At 39.6% G+C, this 20,307-nt stretch overlaps 1 protein-coding gene across 1 annotated transcript; it reads left to right on the top strand.

Annotated features, from left to right (window-relative positions):
• The first annotated feature begins 10,297 nt into the window (after positions 1-10,297).
• LOC107794293 (U-box domain-containing protein 40-like) lies at positions 10,298-12,427 on the top strand. The gene has a single exon (XM_016616778.2). The coding sequence runs from the start codon at positions 10,748-10,750 to the stop codon at positions 12,176-12,178; it is 1,431 nt and encodes a 476-aa protein (XP_016472264.1). The 5' UTR covers positions 10,298-10,747; the 3' UTR covers positions 12,179-12,427.
• The last annotated feature ends 7,880 nt before the right edge of the window (positions 12,428-20,307 follow it).

The following is a 20,307-nucleotide window of genomic DNA, read 5'->3' as shown; positions in this document are numbered from 1 at the left end:
TCTATTCCTTATTTCTCTAACTATTTTCTATAAAAATAAGCTGAAGCCTGAACTGCTTTGTGAAAAGAAAAAAAACAAAATCAAAAGTCAAAACACATCCTTTTGGGTGAAGTTTTGTTCTGATAGTGCGTTTCTTATATGGAACCAAAATGCAAGAACCAAGAACAGCAGTGGCAAATCTTGTAACTTATAATTAATAAATATTATTGCATTATTATTGACAAAGAGCAATAGAGGCATACCAGCAAAACTAAAGAAGAGGATTGATTGCAGACTTGCAGTTTATGTCCAAGAAGAACTGAAGAAGAGCCTTTGCTTTGATTCTTTTGAAACCCTAGCTTTAAAAATTTGGGAACCGTGAACCTTCTGAAAAATAAAAGGTTTTGATCTCTTAAAGTTTTGTGAAGACCAACTTTTTTATAATTATTAAAAAGCCCCACAAGTTAATGAAGTACACATTAAAGAATAAAATTAATTAGGTGGTCCTCATCTTTTAAGAATAAGAAACGGACCTCTTTAAATGGGAAGGGGCAAAAAAAGCCCATAAGTAACAAAGAAGTCAAACAGTAACTTAAATAAAATTGCAATAAAAGTTGTGTACACAGAGATTCGAACTTAAGTCTTCTCGCAATAAGTGGAACTTCGCCCATCAGTTTTACCACTGAACCCATAGCCTCATTTAGTCTATGGGTTCAAACACTAATATATGATCATATTTCAGTAATTTTGCACAGTATATTCTCGGATTTTGTCGAAAGTTATGGGTTTAATTGAACCCGTATCCATAACACTAGATCCGCCCCTGTCTGTTGGCATATCCTCCTTCCTGTAATAGATTTCTGGGGAGTTGAATTGTTGTAAGTGTTATCCCCGCCAATATTGCTGTATTTGTAAATAATAATTCTGCAAAATATAAGTTAACGTAATGAAACAATAATAAATTCGAGCCCACTGAATTCACAGTGTTTCCTTAAGAAATTTAATCCCCTCCTAGTACCCAAGGTAATGGATTATTTCCTCCCAGGATAGAACGAATAACACACTGGTGTAGCGGTACTTCAAACCCCAGTGTTTCAGCGAATACAAAGTTCGGTAGCAAATCACACTTACAGTTGCTTTGTTTGAAGTTAAAAACAATGCAGAACGAAGGAGTATAAACTCAGAAAATCGTATGGAAAAGCTGAGAGGAAGGAGTGCAATGTATAGCCAATTTATTGAGCGAATTGTGTGTTGTGTGTTGAGTGTCTTTCTTCAACATCTGCTGCACATATATATAGCAGCCAGTGTTGAAGAAGACCAAACGTCCACCCTCCATTGTGGAGCAAGCATTAGCTTGTTTGTGGAGCAAGCACTTTATGTTTGTGGAGCAAGCATATTCATGATGGGAAGAGCATTAGGCGGCTGCCAAATGGTCAATACACGGATTGAAAAATATCCGTTACAAATGCGGATAATCTAACGTTAATATTTACTATTAACAAATAAATTTGGTCCAAAAAATTAATCAATCAATCGATCATTTGACCAAATCCAAATCCAAATCCAAATCCAAATCCAAATCCAAATCCGAAGCCGAAGCCGAAGCCGAGCCGAGCGAGCGACGACGACGACGGCGCGAGGCTTGCTTTCTTCTTAACTCTTTAAGAGCTACAAGAAGAGCAATTATATATATACCCACCAAAAATGTCTTCCTCTTCCAATATGGGACAATGTCTCATTGTCAAGAGGGAAAAACTTAAAATTTTACTCAAAATTTCATTTTCCCTCCATTTCCCATTCACCCTCATTTTAAGACTATTTCATCTTAAAAACAAAACCTCAACAATCCCCCACATGAATGGGGAATGGCTATATCATGGAAGTATGCATGGAAAAACTGTGTGATTTACAAGTAAGGATTAATCGCATCTGGATAAGTAGGTTTTTCTTTGAACTTTCCGTAGTAAACTTATGTCGGATATACTCGGTCAATCGGTAGATTTGATATCTTTGAACCGTCGATCTTTGGTGTATACCTAGACAACCATAAGTCACATAATCAACCCTTAACCGTCTTTGGTTCTCATTGTTGTGTTCGTTTCAGCGATGAACACCGCCTGGTTTTATAAGTGCGTAGAGAACTGGCCTTACAAAGTTCTCCTTGAAGCGGCTAACACTTTACACTTACATAGGTGATTCCTAAACGTGTCATCCTGTAGATACACTATTTGATATACCCCGTATCAAATTTAGAAATCATTAAAAAGCCTTAATGCTTTATCCTTGGTACTGAACATTGTCTCATCACGAGAACGGACTAAAATTTTATTTGACAATGTTGAACCGTCATTAATGACTTTGTTTGATCTCCTTGAACCTAGATCTTGGGATCTCCAGTCTTCTAGGTAGAGTTACCGCCACAATGACTTGTTCTCGGCCATAGCCCCATTCCCCTTGATGATTTCTCAACTACCTCTCTAGTTAGGCCTTTTGTAAGTGGATCCGACACATTATCACTTGACTTTACATAGTCAATCGTGATAATTCCTCTAGAGAGTAATTACCTAACGGTTTTATGTCTTCGTCGTATATGACGAGATTTACCGTTATACATAACGCTCCCAACCCTTCCAATTGCCGCTTGACTATCACAATGTATGCATATTGGTGCCAACGGTTTGGGCCAAAATGGAATGTCTTCCAAGAAATTTCGGAGCCATTCAGCTTCTTCACCGGCTTTATCTAAGGCTATGAATTCAGCCTCCATTGTAGAGCGGGCAATACATGTTTGTTTGGATGACTTCCAAGATACCGCTCCTCCACCAATAGTGAATACATATCCACTTGTGGACTTAAAATCAGTTGAACCGGTGATCCAATTTGCATCACAGTATCCCTCAATCACCGCAGGGAAATTACTGTAGTGCAATTCAAAGTTTTGGGTATGTTCTAAATATCCCAAAACTAGTTTCATTGTCATCCAATGAGATTGGCCTGGATTGCTCGTATATCGACTCAGTTTACTTATAGCACAAGCTATATCTGGTCGTGTACAATTCATGATATACATTAAGCATCCCAACACACGAGCATAATCCAATTGTGATATGCTTTGGCCTTTGTTCTTTGCTAATGCAAGATTCACGTCAATTGGAGTCTTTGCAACTTTAAAGCCCAAGTGCTTGAATTTTTCAAGTACTGTCTTAATATAATGAGATTGTGACAATGCCAGACCTTGAGGAGTCTTATGGATCTTAATTCCCAGAATTAAATCAGCAACTCCCAAGTCTTTCATATCAAACTTGCTATTGAGCATACGCTTAGTAGCATTTATGTTGGCAATGTCATTACTCATTATCAGCATATCATCCACATATAGGCAAACAATGACTATGTGATTTGGAACATTTTTAATGTACACACATTTATCACATTCATTTATCTTAAAACCATTTGACAACATTGTTTGGTCAAATTTCGCATGCCATTGTTTGGGTGCTTGTTTTAGTCCGTAAAGAGACTTAACAAGTCTACATACCTTCTTTTCTTTACCTAGAACCACAAACCCTTCAGGTTGTTCCATGTAAATTTCTTCCTCCAACTCTCCATTTAAGAAGGCCGTCTTAACATCCATTTGATGAATTTCATGACCATACACTGTAGCTAATGCTACTAACATTCGTATGGATGTAATTCTTGTAACTGGAGAGTATGTATCAAAGTAGTCTAGACCTTCTCGTTGTCTATACCCTTTGACTACGAGTCTTGCCTTGAATTTATCAATAGTGCCATCATCTTTGATTTTTCTCTTAAAAATCCATTTAGAACCCAAAGGTTTATTTCCAGGAGGAAGATCAACCAATTTCCATGTATGGTTGTTCAATATAGATTCTATTTCACTATTGACTGCCTCTTTCCAAAACAATGATTCCGAAGAAGTCATAGCTTCTTTAAATGTTTGAGGCTCATTCTCCAATAAGAAAGTCACAAAATTCGGTCCAAATGAAGTAGACGTTCTTTGACGTTTACTACGTCTTGGATCCTCCTGGTTACATGTACTTTCTTTTGTTTCTTCCCGAGGTCGTTTAGATCCTTCACCAAACGACTCACATTCCTTTTTATACGGATATATATTTTCAAAGAATTCAGCATTATCTGATTCTATAACCGTATTATTATGAATGTCGGGATTTTCTGATTTATGAACCAGAAATCGATATGCTTTACTATTTGTCGCATATCCTATGAAAACACAATCAACGGTTTTCGGTCCTATCTTTACCCTTTTGGGTTTAGGAACTTGCACTTTTGCCAAACACCCCCACACTTTAAAGTAATTCAAGTTGGGCTTCCTTCATTTCCATTTTTCATATGGAATGGATTGTGTTTTGCTATGGGGCACTCGATTTAATATTCGATTAGCCGTAAGAATGGCTTCCCCCCACAAGTTCTGTGGCAAACCAGAACTTATCAACAACGCATTCATCATTTCCTTTAATGTGCGATTCTTTCTTTCCGCAATCCCATTAGATTGGGGCGTGTAAGGGGCTGTTGTTTGATGAATAATTCCATATTCTAAACATATTTTTTCAAAAGGAGATTCATATTCACCACCCCTATCACTTCTTATCATTTTTACTTTCTTGTAAAGTTGCGTTTCAACTTCATTTTTGTATTGCCTGAATGCGTCTATTGCTTCATCTTTACTATTCAGTAAGTAAACATAGCAATATCGAGTACCATCGTCAATAAAAGTTATGAAATACTTCTTTCCACCGCGAGATGGTATTGACTTCATGTCACAAATATCTGTGTGAATTAAGTCTAAAGGATTTGAATTCCTTTCAACTGACTTATAAGGATGTTTAACATACTTAGATTCCACACATGTTTGACATTTTGATTTTTCGCATTCAAACTTGGGCAGTACTTCCAAGTTAATCATTTTCCGCAAGGTTTTATAATTGACATGACCCAAACGTACATGCCATAAATCATTTGACTCAAGTAAGTAAGAAGAAGATGAAATATTATTATTATTTTCCACAACCATTACATTTAGATTGAACAGGCCCTCGGTGAGGTAACCTTTTCCTACAAATATTTCATTCTTACTAATGACAACCTTGTTGGACACAAAAACGCACTTAAAACCGTGCTTAACAAGAAGTCTAGTAGAGACTAAATTCTTTCTCATTTCGGAAACATGAAGGACATTGTTCAAAGTCATGACCTTGCCAGAAGTCATTTTCAGAAATATCTTCCCATATCCTTCAACTTTTGCTGTTGAAGCATTTCCCATATAAACTGTCTCTCCGGGTTCAGCAAGAGCATAAGTAGCAAAAGCCTCTCTAACTGCACAAACATGGCGAGTGGCTCCTGAATCAAACCACCACAGTTTAGGATTTCCCACCAAGTTACATTCAGAAAGCATGGCACACAAGTTATCAACATCATCATGGTTTACTACCATGTTTGCTTGACCTCTTTTCTTGTCTTTCTTCGGAGCACGACACTCCGTAGACTTGTGTCCAGTTTTTCCACAGTTGTAGCAGTTTCCACTGAACCGCTTCTTGCTTGGGTTGTATTTCGGACCAGAAGCCTTCTTCCTCTTTTTGTTAGCTTCAACAATATTTGCTCCCATTATTGTTGAATTTCCACGGCCTCTCCTTTCAGCAGCTTTATTGTCCTCTTTGATTCTCAACCGAACAATGAGATCTTCAAGGGACATTTCCTTTCGTTTGTGTTTCAAATAATTTTTGAAGTCCTTCCACAACGGAGGCAACTTCTCAATCATTGCTGCTACTTGGAATGCTTCGTTGATGACAAGACCTTCAGCAAGTAGATCATGAATAATCACTTGCAATTCCTGGACTTGGGTAATAACAGACTTGCTATCTACCATTTTGTAGTCCAAAAATTTTGCGGCAACGAATTTCTTCATCCCGGCATCTTCAGTTTTATATTTCTTTTCAAGCGCATTCCACAATTCTTTTGAGGTCTCCACGCTACTGTATACATTATACAAATTATCATCCAGTCCGCTAAGAATATAATTCTTGCATAAAAAATCAGAATGCTTCCACGCTTCAATCACGAGAAAGCGTTCATTCTCTGGAGTTTTATCTGCCAGATCAGGAACATCTTCCTTGATGAACTTCTGTAGACATAACGTAGTTAGATAGAAGAACATCTTCTGCTGCCAGCGCTTGAAATCAATCCCGAAAAATTTTTCGGGTTTTTCTGCTGGTGCCAACGCCGGTGTTCGGCTTGTCGATGCGTTGGCAGTTACCATCGGAACAACTTGGTTTTCGCTTTCAGTCATCATTTTTTACTGTAAAAGAATGACACAAACAAACGTTTAATACACGTTTTCAAACTGGAGTAAAAATCACGTAGATTTTAATATCCAACAAAACGCCACGAAGGCTTAACTCTCCAAAACGGGAGTACACAAACCACATATGTTTTAGTTTGCAGATTAATAAGAATAACACAAATACAGAAATAAATATTAAATTCCTTAAGATTGTTATCCCCGCCAATATTGCTGTATTTGTAAATAATAATTCTGCAAAATATAAGTTAACGTAATGAAACAATAATAAATTCGAGCCCACTGAATTCACAGTGTTTCCTTAAGGAATTTAATCCCCTCCTAGTACCCAAGGTAATTGATTATTTCCTCCCAGGATAGAACGAATAACACACTGGTGTAGCGGTACTTCAAACCCCAGTGTTTCAGCGAACACAAAGTTCGGTAGCAAATCACACTTACAGTTGCTTTGTTTGAAGTTAAAAACAATACAGAACGAAGGAGTATAAACTCAGAAAATCGTATGGAAATGCTGAGAGGAAGGAGTGCAATGTATAGCCAATTTGTTGAGCGAATTGTGTGTTGTGTGTTGAGTGTCTTTCTTCAACATCTGCTGCACATATATATAGCAGCCAGTGTCCATTGTGGAGCAAACATTAGCTTGTTTGTGGAGCAAGCACTTCATGTTTGTGGAGCAAGCACATTCATGGTGGGAAGAGCATTAGGCGGCTGCCAAATGGTCAATACACGGATTGAAAAATATCCGCTACAAATGCGGATAATCTTACGTTAATATTTACTATTAACAAATAAATTTGGTCTAAAAAATTAATCAATCAATCGATCATTTGACCAAATCCAAATCCAAAGCCGAAGCCGTAGCCGTAGCCGAAGCCGAGCCGAGCGAGCGACGACGGCGACGGCGCGAGGCTTGCTTTCTTCTTAACTCTTTAAGAGCTACAAGAAGAGCAATTATATATATACCCACCAAAAATGTCTTCCTCTTTCAATATGGGACAATGTCTCATTGTCAAGAGGGGGAAACTTAAAATTTTACTCAAAATTTTATTTTCTCTCCATTTCTCATTCACCCTCATTTTAAGAATATTTCATCTTAAAAATAAAACCTCAACAGTAAGGTTGCACCATGTTTAACTAACTCATCAGCTACTTGGTTAGTTTTCCTATAATAATGTTGAATCATGATATTCTGCTTCATTATACCATTTTTCATTGATCGGACTGCATATTCAAGACTCCATGGAACATTGATCTTTCCTAGTAACATATACACCACAAGTTGTGAATCTAATTCTAGGATAACATGTTGCTTGTTCATAAGTACACACCAATTTTCTTCGATCAATTGGAATTGCTTGATATAGGTGTTAGTTATCTTGTTCTTAACATCGTTTAGTAGCTGAAAGAATAAGTTATTAATATTGATTATGTTGTTTTCAATGATATTTGACAGCAGTTGATGTTGTTCATGATACTTTAAGGGCCCGTGGATTAAAGATCTTAAGATTTCCTTGTTGCCTAGCCAGGCATCCTGCCAGGTCTTTATGGACTGGTCATCCCCAACTTCCCATGAATGCCCCATTTACAAATATTAGTGCCTCGAACAATATTTTTTCCAGATATGAGAGCCATTTTTATCTTGGAGATTCCAGTTTTGGTGGGAGTTCCTACTATTATATCTGTTGTGAAGTACCTTGCTCTATAAAGATTTGTGATCTTTTTTATATCTCCAAGCTAAACTAGCACTGAAGGATTTGTTCTTCCATTTTGATTTATATAATCCCAGACCTCCTTCCTGTTTTGGTTTGGTGGATGCGTCCCAACTTATCAAGTGACACTTTCTTTTCTCTGAGGTGCTTCTCCGTATTTTGTTCTTGTGGATGTTATCAATATTTTTAATAGTAGCTTGGGGAAGGTTGTAGATTTGCATAACATGATTGGGGATTGCGACTAATGTTAACTTAATGAGGGTGGTCCTCCCAGCTATGTTAAGGAGATTTATTTTCCATCCCTTATGTCTATTGTTTAGTCGGTCGATTATATATTGAAAGTCTTTCTCTGAGGGATTAGAGAAGCCTACGGAAAATCCTAGGTACTTACCGAATTCTCTAGTGTGGCTTATTGATAGGCAGTTGCTAAAGTCAGTTCTCATATTCATGGGACTATTTTCAAGCAAGATTAGTCTTGACTTATTGAAGTTGATAAATTGGCCCGATTGTGCGCATAATTTATTAAGGGTATTTATAATGGAGTTGCAACTCTTTTGATTAGCATCCGCTAGAAGAATTAGGTCATCTGCAAAGAAAATGTGGGATAGAGAGGGGGGCTTTTAGGAGAGATTTTGATTGGGTCCCACCTACAACAGTCAATTTCGTGATGAATTAGTCTTAAAGGCATTTCTATGTAAATTATGAATATGTAGGAGATAAGGGATCTCCTTCGCGAATACCTCGAGATGGTTTAAAAGGTTTTGTGTTAGATCCGTTGATAATGATGGAGGTAGACGTGGTAGAGATGCAGGACATGATTAGGTCAATTAGGTCTTGAGGGAATTTTAGGAAAGTTAACGAGAATTTTATAAAACACCATTCTAATTTGTCACAGGCCTTTTCTAAGTCTATTTTAATCAATATTTTCCCTTTTTTGCCTTTTAAGTTTTTAAAATGGTTTAAAACCTCTTGAACAATAATGGCATTGTCTGAAGATCTTCTGCCCTTCATGAAGCTAGTTTGTGTTGGATGGATTATTTTGGACAGTAGGGGCTTAATTCTAGTGACGATGATTTTTGTTACTACCTTATAGGCAGTGTTGCACAAACTAATAGGTCTATACTGCTTAATAGTTTTAGCATTTTATATTTTAGAATTAGGCAAATATAAGTGCTATTCATGTCTTCAGTCATTTTTTCCCCATAAAGGTGTCTTTGCAGAATTCAATTAATTTCTCCTTAGTTTCATTTCAAAATTTTTGGTAGAAAAAAAGATGTAGACCTCCGGCCCTGGTGCTTTATAGGATTTAAAAGAATCCACAGCATTTTTAATTTCAAGAAGTCCAAAACTTTAAAATTTGTTGCACTTTAGCAATGGTAAAGTTACTTTAGGTTTTATAAAGAAGTCCAAACACTTCATAATTCGCTTCTCCCCCGTCTCATTAGTTGTTGAAAGTTCCTCATAACTATCCGTTTGACCACCAAATAAGATATCTTTTTTCCGATTTTTTTTATTTCACTTGAAGTTAAATTTCAGAATTTTTTTCGAAATTTAAAAAACTCCAAAAATTTCTTTTTTAAAATTTTCACTTCAAAGCACTCACAAAAATTCAAAAACAACTCCAAATTGTATTCATGTCTAAACACAACTTTAATTTTCAAATATTATTTTCAACTTGAAAAAAAAATTCACTTATTTTCCTAAATTTCACAATTCTTATGTCCAAACGCCCACTTAATTTCCCAAAATAGAAAGTATACTCTACAAATTCGAGAAAGTTCTTACATTACATTTTTTTTCTAACTCAAACGGTTCATAAGCTTAAGAACTCATCATACGATCCTTTAAGTTTGCATTTACTAAATACATTTGGTCCAATAACAGTAATCACAAACAACAACAACAACAATGCAATAGATATTTATTAGTGAGGATTTGGGAGAATAAAATATACGCAGACCTTACCCCTACCTCAGAAGGACAAAGAAGCTATTTTCGGAAGAACCTCGGCTAATCACAAACAAAACCATAAAAATGTATTAATATAGCATGAATTATTAGGTGACCAGAGTAAAGACAACCCGTGGGGAGTCTCTTATCCAATTTCAATTTTCCTCGGTTCCCCTTTAATCCCAATTAGAAAAATAGCTTAAAGTCACTTTTACTCTGCTCAAAAGGAAAACATCTGCTGTTGGTTTGTTAGTTTCTTAGTTGAATCAAGATGCTTAGAAAATACAAATTTAAAACATACTAGTAGTAATATAATGAGACACTATTTGAGTTGAAAACTCAGCTGCACTACATTGCCAAAAGGACAGTAAAAAACAAAAATGGTTCGACAAAATATGAAACGTAGCTCTCCCCCTACTCAATCCTAATATATAGTAATAACATCCAAATCTCTGACTCACTTTCCTCTTGCTCTCTCCAAATCTCACTCTGTCAATCATGTTTCCTTCGATAACTCTCCCTGAAACCCCTGCATACGTCCTAAAGCTCAAGATTGAATTTTGAAAACTTTTCCATAAACCCTATATTTTGTTCATTCCTATCTGAAGCTAAACGCTGAATCTTGAAAGCTCTGAAACCTTTTCCAGAAACCCAACGTTACATAGAGTACTCCTATCTGAAGCTAAAGATTGAATTTTGAAAGCTTTTCCATAAACCCAACGTTTATTCATTCATATATGAAGCTAAAGATTTAATCTTGAAAGCTTTTTACATGGGTACTAGCAAGCAGAGGTGGAGGATTTCATTTCACAAGTCTCCATCAAAGCAACCATCTTTTCCTAAAGAATTTATCTGTCCAATTTCTGGTTCTCTAATGGCTGATCCTGTAATTGTCTCTTCTGGCCATACATTTGAACGCCACTGTGTTCATGCCTGCAAATCACTTTCTTTTACACCTATTCTTCCAGATGGTTCTATCCCTGATTTCTCCACTATTATTCCAAACTTGGCTCTCAAATCCACTATCCTCAACTTTTGTCGTTCTTCTCTTCTTGACCCTCCAAAACCCATCAATTTCCTCACTGCTGAAAACCTCGTTTCTTCATTAATGCACACCCAAAAGGCACAAAACCTCAGTAGTTTAAGAAATCGAGTACTGAGTCATATCTCAACGAGTTCAGAGGAATCTGTGACTCCAAGAAGTGGGCCCACACGTCCCTCTTGTTACTCTTCATCTTCAGCCTCTGACGTGGACACCCTGAACACTAATTCTTATGAAGAAGATGAACTTGTTGGTAAATTAAAAAGCTCCCAAGTTTCTGAACAAGAGGAAGCTGTAAGCTATTTTAGGAAGTTGACCCGAACCCGAGAAGAAACCCGGGTCCAGTTCTGCACCCCTCGTGTATTATCAGCTCTACGTGTACTTATTACATCAAGGTATGCTTCAATACAAGTTAATTCAGTAGCTGCATTGGTGAACTTGTCATTAGAGAATAGAAATAAAGTGAAAATTGTACGTTCTGGAATTGTTCCGCCTTTAATTGATGTGTTAAAAGGGGGTTTTCAAGAATCACAGGAACATGCTGCGGGTGCAGTTTTTAGTTTAGCATTAGATGATCAGAACAAGACTGCACTTGGGGTGCTAGGAGCACTGCCTCCGCTTCTTCATGCCCTTCGCTCCGAATCGGAACGAACTAGGCATGATTCAGCTTTGGCTCTGTATCATCTTTCTTTGGTTCAGAGTAACAGGGCTAAGTTGGTGAAACTCGGGGCGGTTCAGGCATTGCTTGGAATGGTTAAAACGGGTCATATGACGGGTCGGGTCATGTTGATACTTTGTAACCTGGCTGCGAGTTCTGAAGGGAGAGCAGCAATGCTTGATGGGGGTGCAGTGGAATGTTTTGTTAGTATGTTGAGAAAGGGAGAGTTTGATTCGGAGTCGAGTCGTGAGAATTGTATTGCTGCATTATATGGACTTAGTCATGGTGGGTTAAGGTTTAAAGGGTTGGCAAAGGAGGCTGCTGCAGAGGAGTTGCTGATGCAAGTTGAGGAAATGGGAAGCGTACGGGCTAAGGATAAGGCTAGAAAGATATTGGAGGTGTTGAGGCAGAAGGATGAAGAGGAGGAGGAAGTTGATTGGGAGAAGTTGCTTAATTCGGATGATGATATCAGTCAATTACGGATAAGTACAAGTTCTTCATAGCTCTTGTTTGTTTTTGTTTCTTCATTGTATGCTGTTTCATTCTTGTTTTCTGAGAAATGGCTTGTAATTAGGCACGATATTCTCTTCGCATAGCTGCTGATAGCATGATTTGGGTTTTTGGCTTTGCTCTTGATGTCTTCTGAGATCATGTTGTGACCTTTGACAGGGTAAATAATGTTGAAATTGTAAAGAAAAAGATTCTGAACAGTGTGCTTTTGATTTGAAAAAAGATGTTGTCTTTAACATGAACCCATGGCCTCCTAATTCGGATGATGTTCGACTACTTGTGTGCCTTAGGCTTATTTTGTGAACTTTTTGTGGCTTACATGTGCTCTCTCTGTTGATTTGATTGTTTCTTTGCAACTACGAAAGTTGTAAGGGGAATTGTCCTTCCTAAGTTTCTTAGACTTAGAGGTCTATCATACAATAGATGTTGCTGCAGAACAAAGGACATGAACTCCAGAGTTGTTCGTTATCTTCTAGCATTAGTGTTCAAACAATGAAAGCAAGAAAGAAGGGGGTCTAGCGTTCCCACAATCTTTAGTCTGCTGTCAGGTACTTCTGTGAAGGTTAGAATTTCTGCACTAAACTTATAATACTGACTTTTACATGCAAAGACAATTCAGAAAGATTCTCATTACATCTTAATTACTTGGTCTGATTGATGAAAGACATAACGAATAGGCACTGTTATTCATGCCATAAATCTACCATTGACATGTTTGTCAGAGTGAGATGGTCGATCATCTCTACCAGATCAACCTCAGAACCATGTCCCGCGCTTCCTCTTTCTGATAAAATGCTCTCGAAGTTTCATTTACCAATGGATAAAATGCTCTAGTTTTCTTTCAATATTAAGGGGTCAATCTTTGAATAGGAAATGGAATGAATCTGCAGGGTCCAAAATGAATTCGCTTACTTGAAAAGGTTTTGCTTTGGAAGATCTATCTCGTGTCTGGTACTATATGATTGCACTATGCAAGAACTCCGAATCATCCTCTTGAAACTCATCCTCATCATCATAAATGATCTGCTTGTCCCAAAATGACCTGGCAGTAAAACTATACTCACAGAGTTGTATCCAACTATGAACATAACTTTAACGTGCCAGTTACGCTGAGTATATAAGTGGCTTGGATCAATACGGAATGCTCTCTGAACATGCATAGGATTCTTAAGGTGAGCCATCCTGTAAAGTGTGAGGTTTCGTTTTTTGCTCTCTTGGCAAATCAGAAAGATAACTGAATTTTGTGAAAGATGGTCAGTAATGTAGCATATGACTCCAAAGGCATTAAGAAAGATAGTTATAAGAGCAAAATAGTTTCTGCCAAAGAAGTAAGAGAGTAAGAAAGACACCAATATATTTGATGGGGAATGAGTGGAAAGACACCCTTTCTTCCATTTCCTTTCCTTGAACCCCCCATCATTGCCATAGTTACTCGTAATCACACTCTAGACGATTGGGTATCAACTGCAGATTGACAAGGTTTTTCCTGTGAAACTTTTCCATCAATCTGTTAATGGAAATTTGTGCTTGTACGGATACAGCTAATTACCGGGATATAATGTGTCCAAATGGACCCTCTGGTCCTTGATGAAAGGGCACGTAACTAGCTTTTTGAGACCTAAAACTTGGTATCTGCTCAAGCTCAATTGAGACTGGAGAGTCGAACTAAGTTTAGTTGTTTTGCTTAACCTGCTTGTTTTCTTGTGCTAGTAGAATTAATGTCTTAATGTTCTTCATTTTAAACTGTCTACAATCTTTTGTCTATTCTTGTATGTTCTTGTGCAGTTTAGATGTACATATTCTACTTCCAGAAGATTGAATTATCTATCTTTATGTTAATTTGCTTAAACTGGCATTTGAAAATTCAAATATGACAGACAAATCGGCCAAGGAGTAGCAAAGTGAGTCAAAAGTCAAAACTTTTAATGTATTGACAGTAGAACTATGTTACTCTTTTAATGTATTGACAGTAGAACTATGTTACTATGTATTCGTAGCAATGGGGTATGAGTATTGACTTGAAGAGGCCGTAGGAAATATATTTCTTGATTTTAAATCTCATACTAAAATTTTTAATGATTGGAGCAGGACCCAGACAATAGGGCGGAGATGACGGAGACACAATTGATTGGCAATTCTCGTTCATTTGCATGCGAATTTAGGTCCTGTTCAAACATTCCAAATTATGTTGTTCTTGTTGTTTGACAAAAAAATATAACTTTTGGCTAAAACAGTTGACTTTATATAATAATGGGTTAAACTTAGTTAATAATAATATTTTTAGATGTGAGTTCTGAAAACGTGAATAACGTTAGACAGATCTGGTAGTGGTTTGACAACAACATGCATTAACTGTTCCAAAAAGTATGAGTAATAATGGAGGAAGAACTAACAATAAATAACAATAAATGACATTTAAGTAAATAGGAGAAGTGGTTCACCCAATAAAGGATGAACTAGATTATTGTCCCTCCTGACAATGATAAGTGACAGATAGATCCTAGAATGTTCGAATTATTCTCGAATCTGATTGAAAAGTGTGAAATAATATGAACAACAATCTTGATGAAATGTAGTGTTTTGTATCTCTCAAAAGTCTGTTCTTATCAAATGAATGTCAGATGCTCCCACTCATTGTCTTTTTTTTTTTCTATTTATATGGGACATATCCCTAACAAACCCTAATAGTACAAGTGAAAAGAATATCCACTAAAATATTCTTTTTAATATCCTGTTCTAAAAACTAGTCGTAACAGCTCTATCTGCGGTTCTCGACCTCGACCATTGTTGACATCTCGACCACGAGTCTCGCTGCTTCCTGATCGACCTCGACTGACTCTTTCCTCAATGCTACCTTGCCCTAAATATTCTGGGGCAGATTTCGACCTATACAGTTAGTCCCTCCGCTTATTTAAGGCAGTCTCAGACGACCTTGATGAGCAGATTCTGTTTGTTGTGGTCGAGAAGATTGGACGAGTGGGCCGGGTAGTAATGTTTGGGACGAGCTGACAATGTGGCCTTTCGTGAGCCGCAACTTTTTGGGGTTACGTCGTTTCTACACCAAAGTGACGTCATGGCATCATGCGTCATTATGACGCGTTTTCCCGATGCTTTGTGTCGTTTCCCGTGCGTCTGTTGTTTGAGTCTGCCATTTTGATACCAGTGCTAAGTAATGATGGCATAATTTCTAGGTTTTGATGCCCGAATTCTTATAAATAGGGATGTGAGGGAATTCATTCGTGCTTTACGTATTTTTTTATATCGAATCCTTGTGCCTTCTTCTCTTTACTCCATTGTTGTGTGTCTTCTTTCCTGGTTCTAGTGATTCCAGTTGCTTTTAATCCTTCTTTACTTGAATATCCTTTCTTTCGTCAGAATTATGGCTAACGTGTCCTCTGGTCCCGGTGAGGGAAATAACCGGTCCACTTGGCGATAATTTTGCCTCCTCGTGCTGAGGGCGTCTCTTTTGCCATTGAGGATGAGAACTTTCCTACGTGGAGGACATAATTCCTCATGGTGAGAAAGTCAAGTCTGACTTCTCAAAGGCGCCTGAAGTCTCTGAGTTAGCGACGAAAGAGGCCGATCTAGTAGAGCTTAGGGCTAAATTCAACATTCCTGCTCGCATCAATTTGGTCCCTACAGGACGGGCTGTGGTACAAATCCACCGCCCCGGATATTGCGCGTTCTACGCATACCCCTTCCAGGTTGGCTACGCCCTTCCTCTTCTCCCATTGGCGGAGGAACTTTGTCGTTACTATGGCGTTTGCCCGGCTCAACTCGGCCTATATATCTACAAGCTCATCAGGATGCTTACTAAATTTGCGGAATTGGCTGGGGTCGAGATCACACTCCGACATCTGATGCATCTCTTCGCCCCTAGTTTCTATAGGGGGACAATGTTGAACCTTCGCCACCGAGGGGGAAAATGCCTGGTGGTGAAGATGAACGACAAGGAGACCCGCCGGTTTTGGCACAATTTTTTCTTTGTCAGAATCGAAGATATGGTGGCCAACGCGGACGGCTTCCCCGAGACTTGGAATTATACTCGTAAGCGTCTAACCTTTCTTCGTTGAAACATTTGATTTGCTTGTTTTAGTCGTGGGTTTTGAACTTTTGTTCCCTTCTTATGTAGCCAAGACTACGTCCCCTCCTTTGGTCGGGGACATTTCTGATTGGTTTGGCCGGGTTCTCCCTCACATCGTGGGAATTCGCGAGTGGCCGGGTTTTTTAAAAAAAGTTTGGGTCTGCTACTTCCTAGACCGGTGAGCTCGTATGTTTTTTTAATTTTGTTTTGGCCTCTTAGTCGCCTATTTCTTATAGTTTGCTTTTGCTAATAGTGATAACCTTTTTCGATTCTTTCTTTTCCAGCCCGAGGATCTTTGAGGAGGCCGAGAGCTCCCCCTCCTGTATTCCGTAAGAGGAAAGTTACCTCCTCTTCGGCGTTTATCCCCCCTACGACCGCGACTAGGCCTACTCGCTCTTCCGTTTCTGTTCCCTCCTCGACCGCGGCTAGGTCTGCTCGATCTTCAACCCTGTCTACCACTGCCTCAGCATCGATTTCTTCTCTGCCTGCAAATATTTCGACAGTGGAGCTTCCGACCTCCCCTTTATTCTGTCTTGTGGACGAAGAGGAGGAATCGTCGCCAAGCGATGGGAATTTGGTACCCCGTAAGAGAAGGTTAGTCGATGTTGGTGACGTGGTTGCCCGGACTGTAGATTCTGTGATGGATGATTTTACCATCTATGAGACGACGACCATAATACTTGTAGACGACGTCGAGCTGGCGTGTGAGGTTCCGATATCTGCTGAGGCCGTAGAGGGCGTATCTCTCCCTTCTGCGACGACGGAAGCCGAAGGACCGTGGTAAGAGGGGCCATCGACCTCGCGACCGGTTGACAATGCTTCTTCACCGGCTGATGGGAGAGATAAAGGCATGGCCGAGGATGGCTATGAGACGGGCTTAGACCTTGACACTGCATAGCGGAGGATGATGGAAGAAGGATTTATTCAACTCGAAGTGAGGTTGGAGGGGTCTACGCAGACCATCGCGATCCCAATGGATCGTGATATGTTATAAAACACATAGAACGTGGTCCCTGCCCTTGGTCCCCTTTGTTCCGACGTGGAGGGTGAAACCCTTGCGGAGTTGGATGACGCCACCTTATCGAGGAGCATAGCCGACCTCGCTCTCAGGGTAAATTTTTCAAGGCTTTTTTTTCTTATCTGCTTTGTTGAGATTTTTGGCTTCGTTTTAGTGCTTTGCCCCTGTTAGTGGAGGCGTTCTTGTGTTTGACTCTCTTTCTTGTTGTGATTACAGACCGTGATCTTGGAAAAAGAAAGCGCCCAAAGGGAGGAGAGGCGTAAGGCTATTTTCACGAAACTTCAGCGCAAATACCTTGAGTACCGTGGCAAGTATCGGGAAATCCGCAGGCATTTTGACGAGGGCGACAATTTGCGTACTTTTCGGGACGAGCTAAAGTAAAAAAGATGACGAGCTGGTGAAGGTCATCGAGAAGTGCAGTGTCCTTGAGGGGACGTTGAGAAATAAAGAAGTAGAGCTCGAGGTCAGTAGTTTCATGAAGGTTCAGTGTGGCGACCTCCAGACGCAGGTGATCGAGTTGTGTAGGCAATTAGAGGAGTGTCGCCTGCAGATGGAGGTTCTTCATGGCGAGATCACCGAGAAGCAGAACGAGCTGGATAGGGCGGAGTTAGCTCGGTCGGAGGCTTTGAGGAAGATGGAGGCCCTTGAGGTGGTGATCCGGACCCTCCGTTATGAGCGGAAGAACGACTTGGAAACGGCAAGGTTAAAAGAGCAGCGGCTTGATGAGAGAATCCGAGAATTGGAGAAAGAGAATTGTGACCTCTACGACCGCGTTACTGCCATTGAGGTCGAGAAGGCCCAACTACTTGCGCGATCGTCCTTTTCTCATACTTCAGACTCTCCTAATGTTCCTCGAGAGTTATACGAGGAGTGGATTCATGCCAAGGCCCAAATTGATGTTTTTCGAGATTTGCATGTGGCGAGATCTGTTTCTGGTGCCGCCCTTGAAGGTGCTTATGTTAAGGCTCGTGAAGCTCGAGTCGCTTGCGGGTATGATTCTGCTACTCCAGAGGCTGGCGAGGACGAGGGGGACGAAGATGTAGACCGACTTGAGGAAAACGCATGGTATGATGCTCCATATCCTGAGGGCGAAGGCGGCGATGGCGAGGGTGTTGAAGGTCAAGAGGGTGACTTAGTTGAGGGCCAGGTCGGAGAGGATCCTACAGGCGATAAAGGTGGTGGCCAGTAGTTTTCTTTTTTTGTCTTTTTTGTATATCTTTGTGAGTAGTTAGTGGCATCTTCATGAGCTTTTGTAAAAATGTTCTAATTATGAAATGTCAACTTTGTTATTTGCATCTGATTTTCTTCCAGTGGTTCGTACTTGTATTTTTTTGTTGATTTCGTCGCTTTCTTGCCTTGATTTTCTAGCCGTAATCACTTAGTTTGAATAAGGTCGAACATATCCTAAGTTTAATTATCGCCGAGGATCAGTAGGTGTTAGTTCAATCAAGGTCAAACATAACGTATGTTTAACTATGGCCGAGGGCCAATAAGTGTTAGTTCGAACAAGATCGAACATAACCTATGTTTAACTATGGCCGAGGGCCAGTAGGTATTGGCCCGAACAAGGTCGAACATAACTTACGTTTAGCTATGGCCGGGGGCCCGTAGGTGTTAGTTCGAACGAGGTCGAACATAACATACATTTAGCTATGGCCGAGGGCAAGTAGGTGTTAGTTCGAACAAGGTCAAATCATAACACATGTTTAATTATGGCCGAGGGCCGGTAGGTTTTAGTTCGAACAAGGTCAAACATATCCTACGTTTTAATTGTGGCCGAGGGCCGGTAGGTATTAGTTCGAACAATGTCGAACATAACCTACGTTTAATTATGGTGGAGGGCCAGTAGATGTTGGTTTGAACAAGGTCGAACATAACCTACGTTTAATTATGGCTGAGGGCCAGTAAGTGTTAGTTTGAACAAGGTCGAACATAACCTACGTTTAAAAAGATATGTTTCTAGGTGCGGAGTTTGTCGACATCATAAACTTTAAGCATTGTTGCCTTGGTTGTACATTTGGAGAAATAGAAATAAACTTCATGCATTGTTGCTTTGTTCATACACTTGGAGAAATTTACAAATTTTCGAGCGTTGGCTGGCGTTCCAGTCTCAATCCCAGTCTATCTAGTCCCTTCATTGGTCGACCTGGAGAAGGCTTGAGAGATCGAGCAATGAACTAAACGTCTTGTGCCTCCGTCTTTGTATATTTTGACTTGAAGTGTCCCCTTCGTTGCCTCGTTAAAAACCTCCTTGAGAAAATCCAATTGGGACAAAACTCAAGTGAGGAAAAAAAGAGTACGACTTGGGGGACGCTTTATCTCTTAGAAGTTGAAGTACTTGAGGTGGGTAGTATTCCAGTTGTTTGGTAGTAGCTTTCCTTCCATTGTTTCTTGTTGAAATGACCCTTTGTTCGCTGTTGCTGTGATTTTGTACAGACCGTCCCAATTTGTTCCTAGTTTGCCTTCCCGTGGGTCTTTGCTTGCTTGTGTCTTAGCTTTAAGCAGGTAGTCCCCGACTTTGAGCGGCTTGACCTTTGCCTTCTTGTTGTAATAGCGTTCTGCTTGTTGTTTTTGGGCAATCATTCTTATGTACGCCATGTCTCTTCGTTCTTCGACTTCGTCGAGTTCCTACCTTCTGCTTTCATCGTTCCTTGGTCCGCTCTCGTGGGAGTATCTTAGACTAGGCTCCCCGACCTCGACCGTTATTACTGCATCAGTCCTATAGACTAAAGAGTAGGGTGTCTCTCCTGTGCTTGTCTTTGGCGTTGTTAGGTAGGCCCACAATACTTCTGGTAATATTTCTGCCACAGTCCCTTGGCGTCTTCGTGTTTCTTCTTCATGATGTTCAGTATCAACTTGTTGGAGGACTCCGCTTGCCCGTTGCCCGTGGGGTGGTATGGCGTCGAAAGTATTCTTTTGATACGCCACTTCTAAAAAAATCCAGCGACCTTCTTCCCAGTAAATTGGGGTCCGTTATCGCAGCTGATCTCTTTGGGGAGGCCGAACTGGCATACGATGTT

Source organism: Nicotiana tabacum, chromosome 17, assembly GCF_000715075.1.
Source record: "Nicotiana tabacum cultivar K326 chromosome 17, ASM71507v2, whole genome shotgun sequence".
Taxonomy (NCBI): domain Eukaryota; kingdom Viridiplantae; phylum Streptophyta; class Magnoliopsida; order Solanales; family Solanaceae; genus Nicotiana; species Nicotiana tabacum.
Note: the sequence above shows the minus strand (reverse complement) of the source record. Positions and strands in the feature narration are given on the sequence as shown.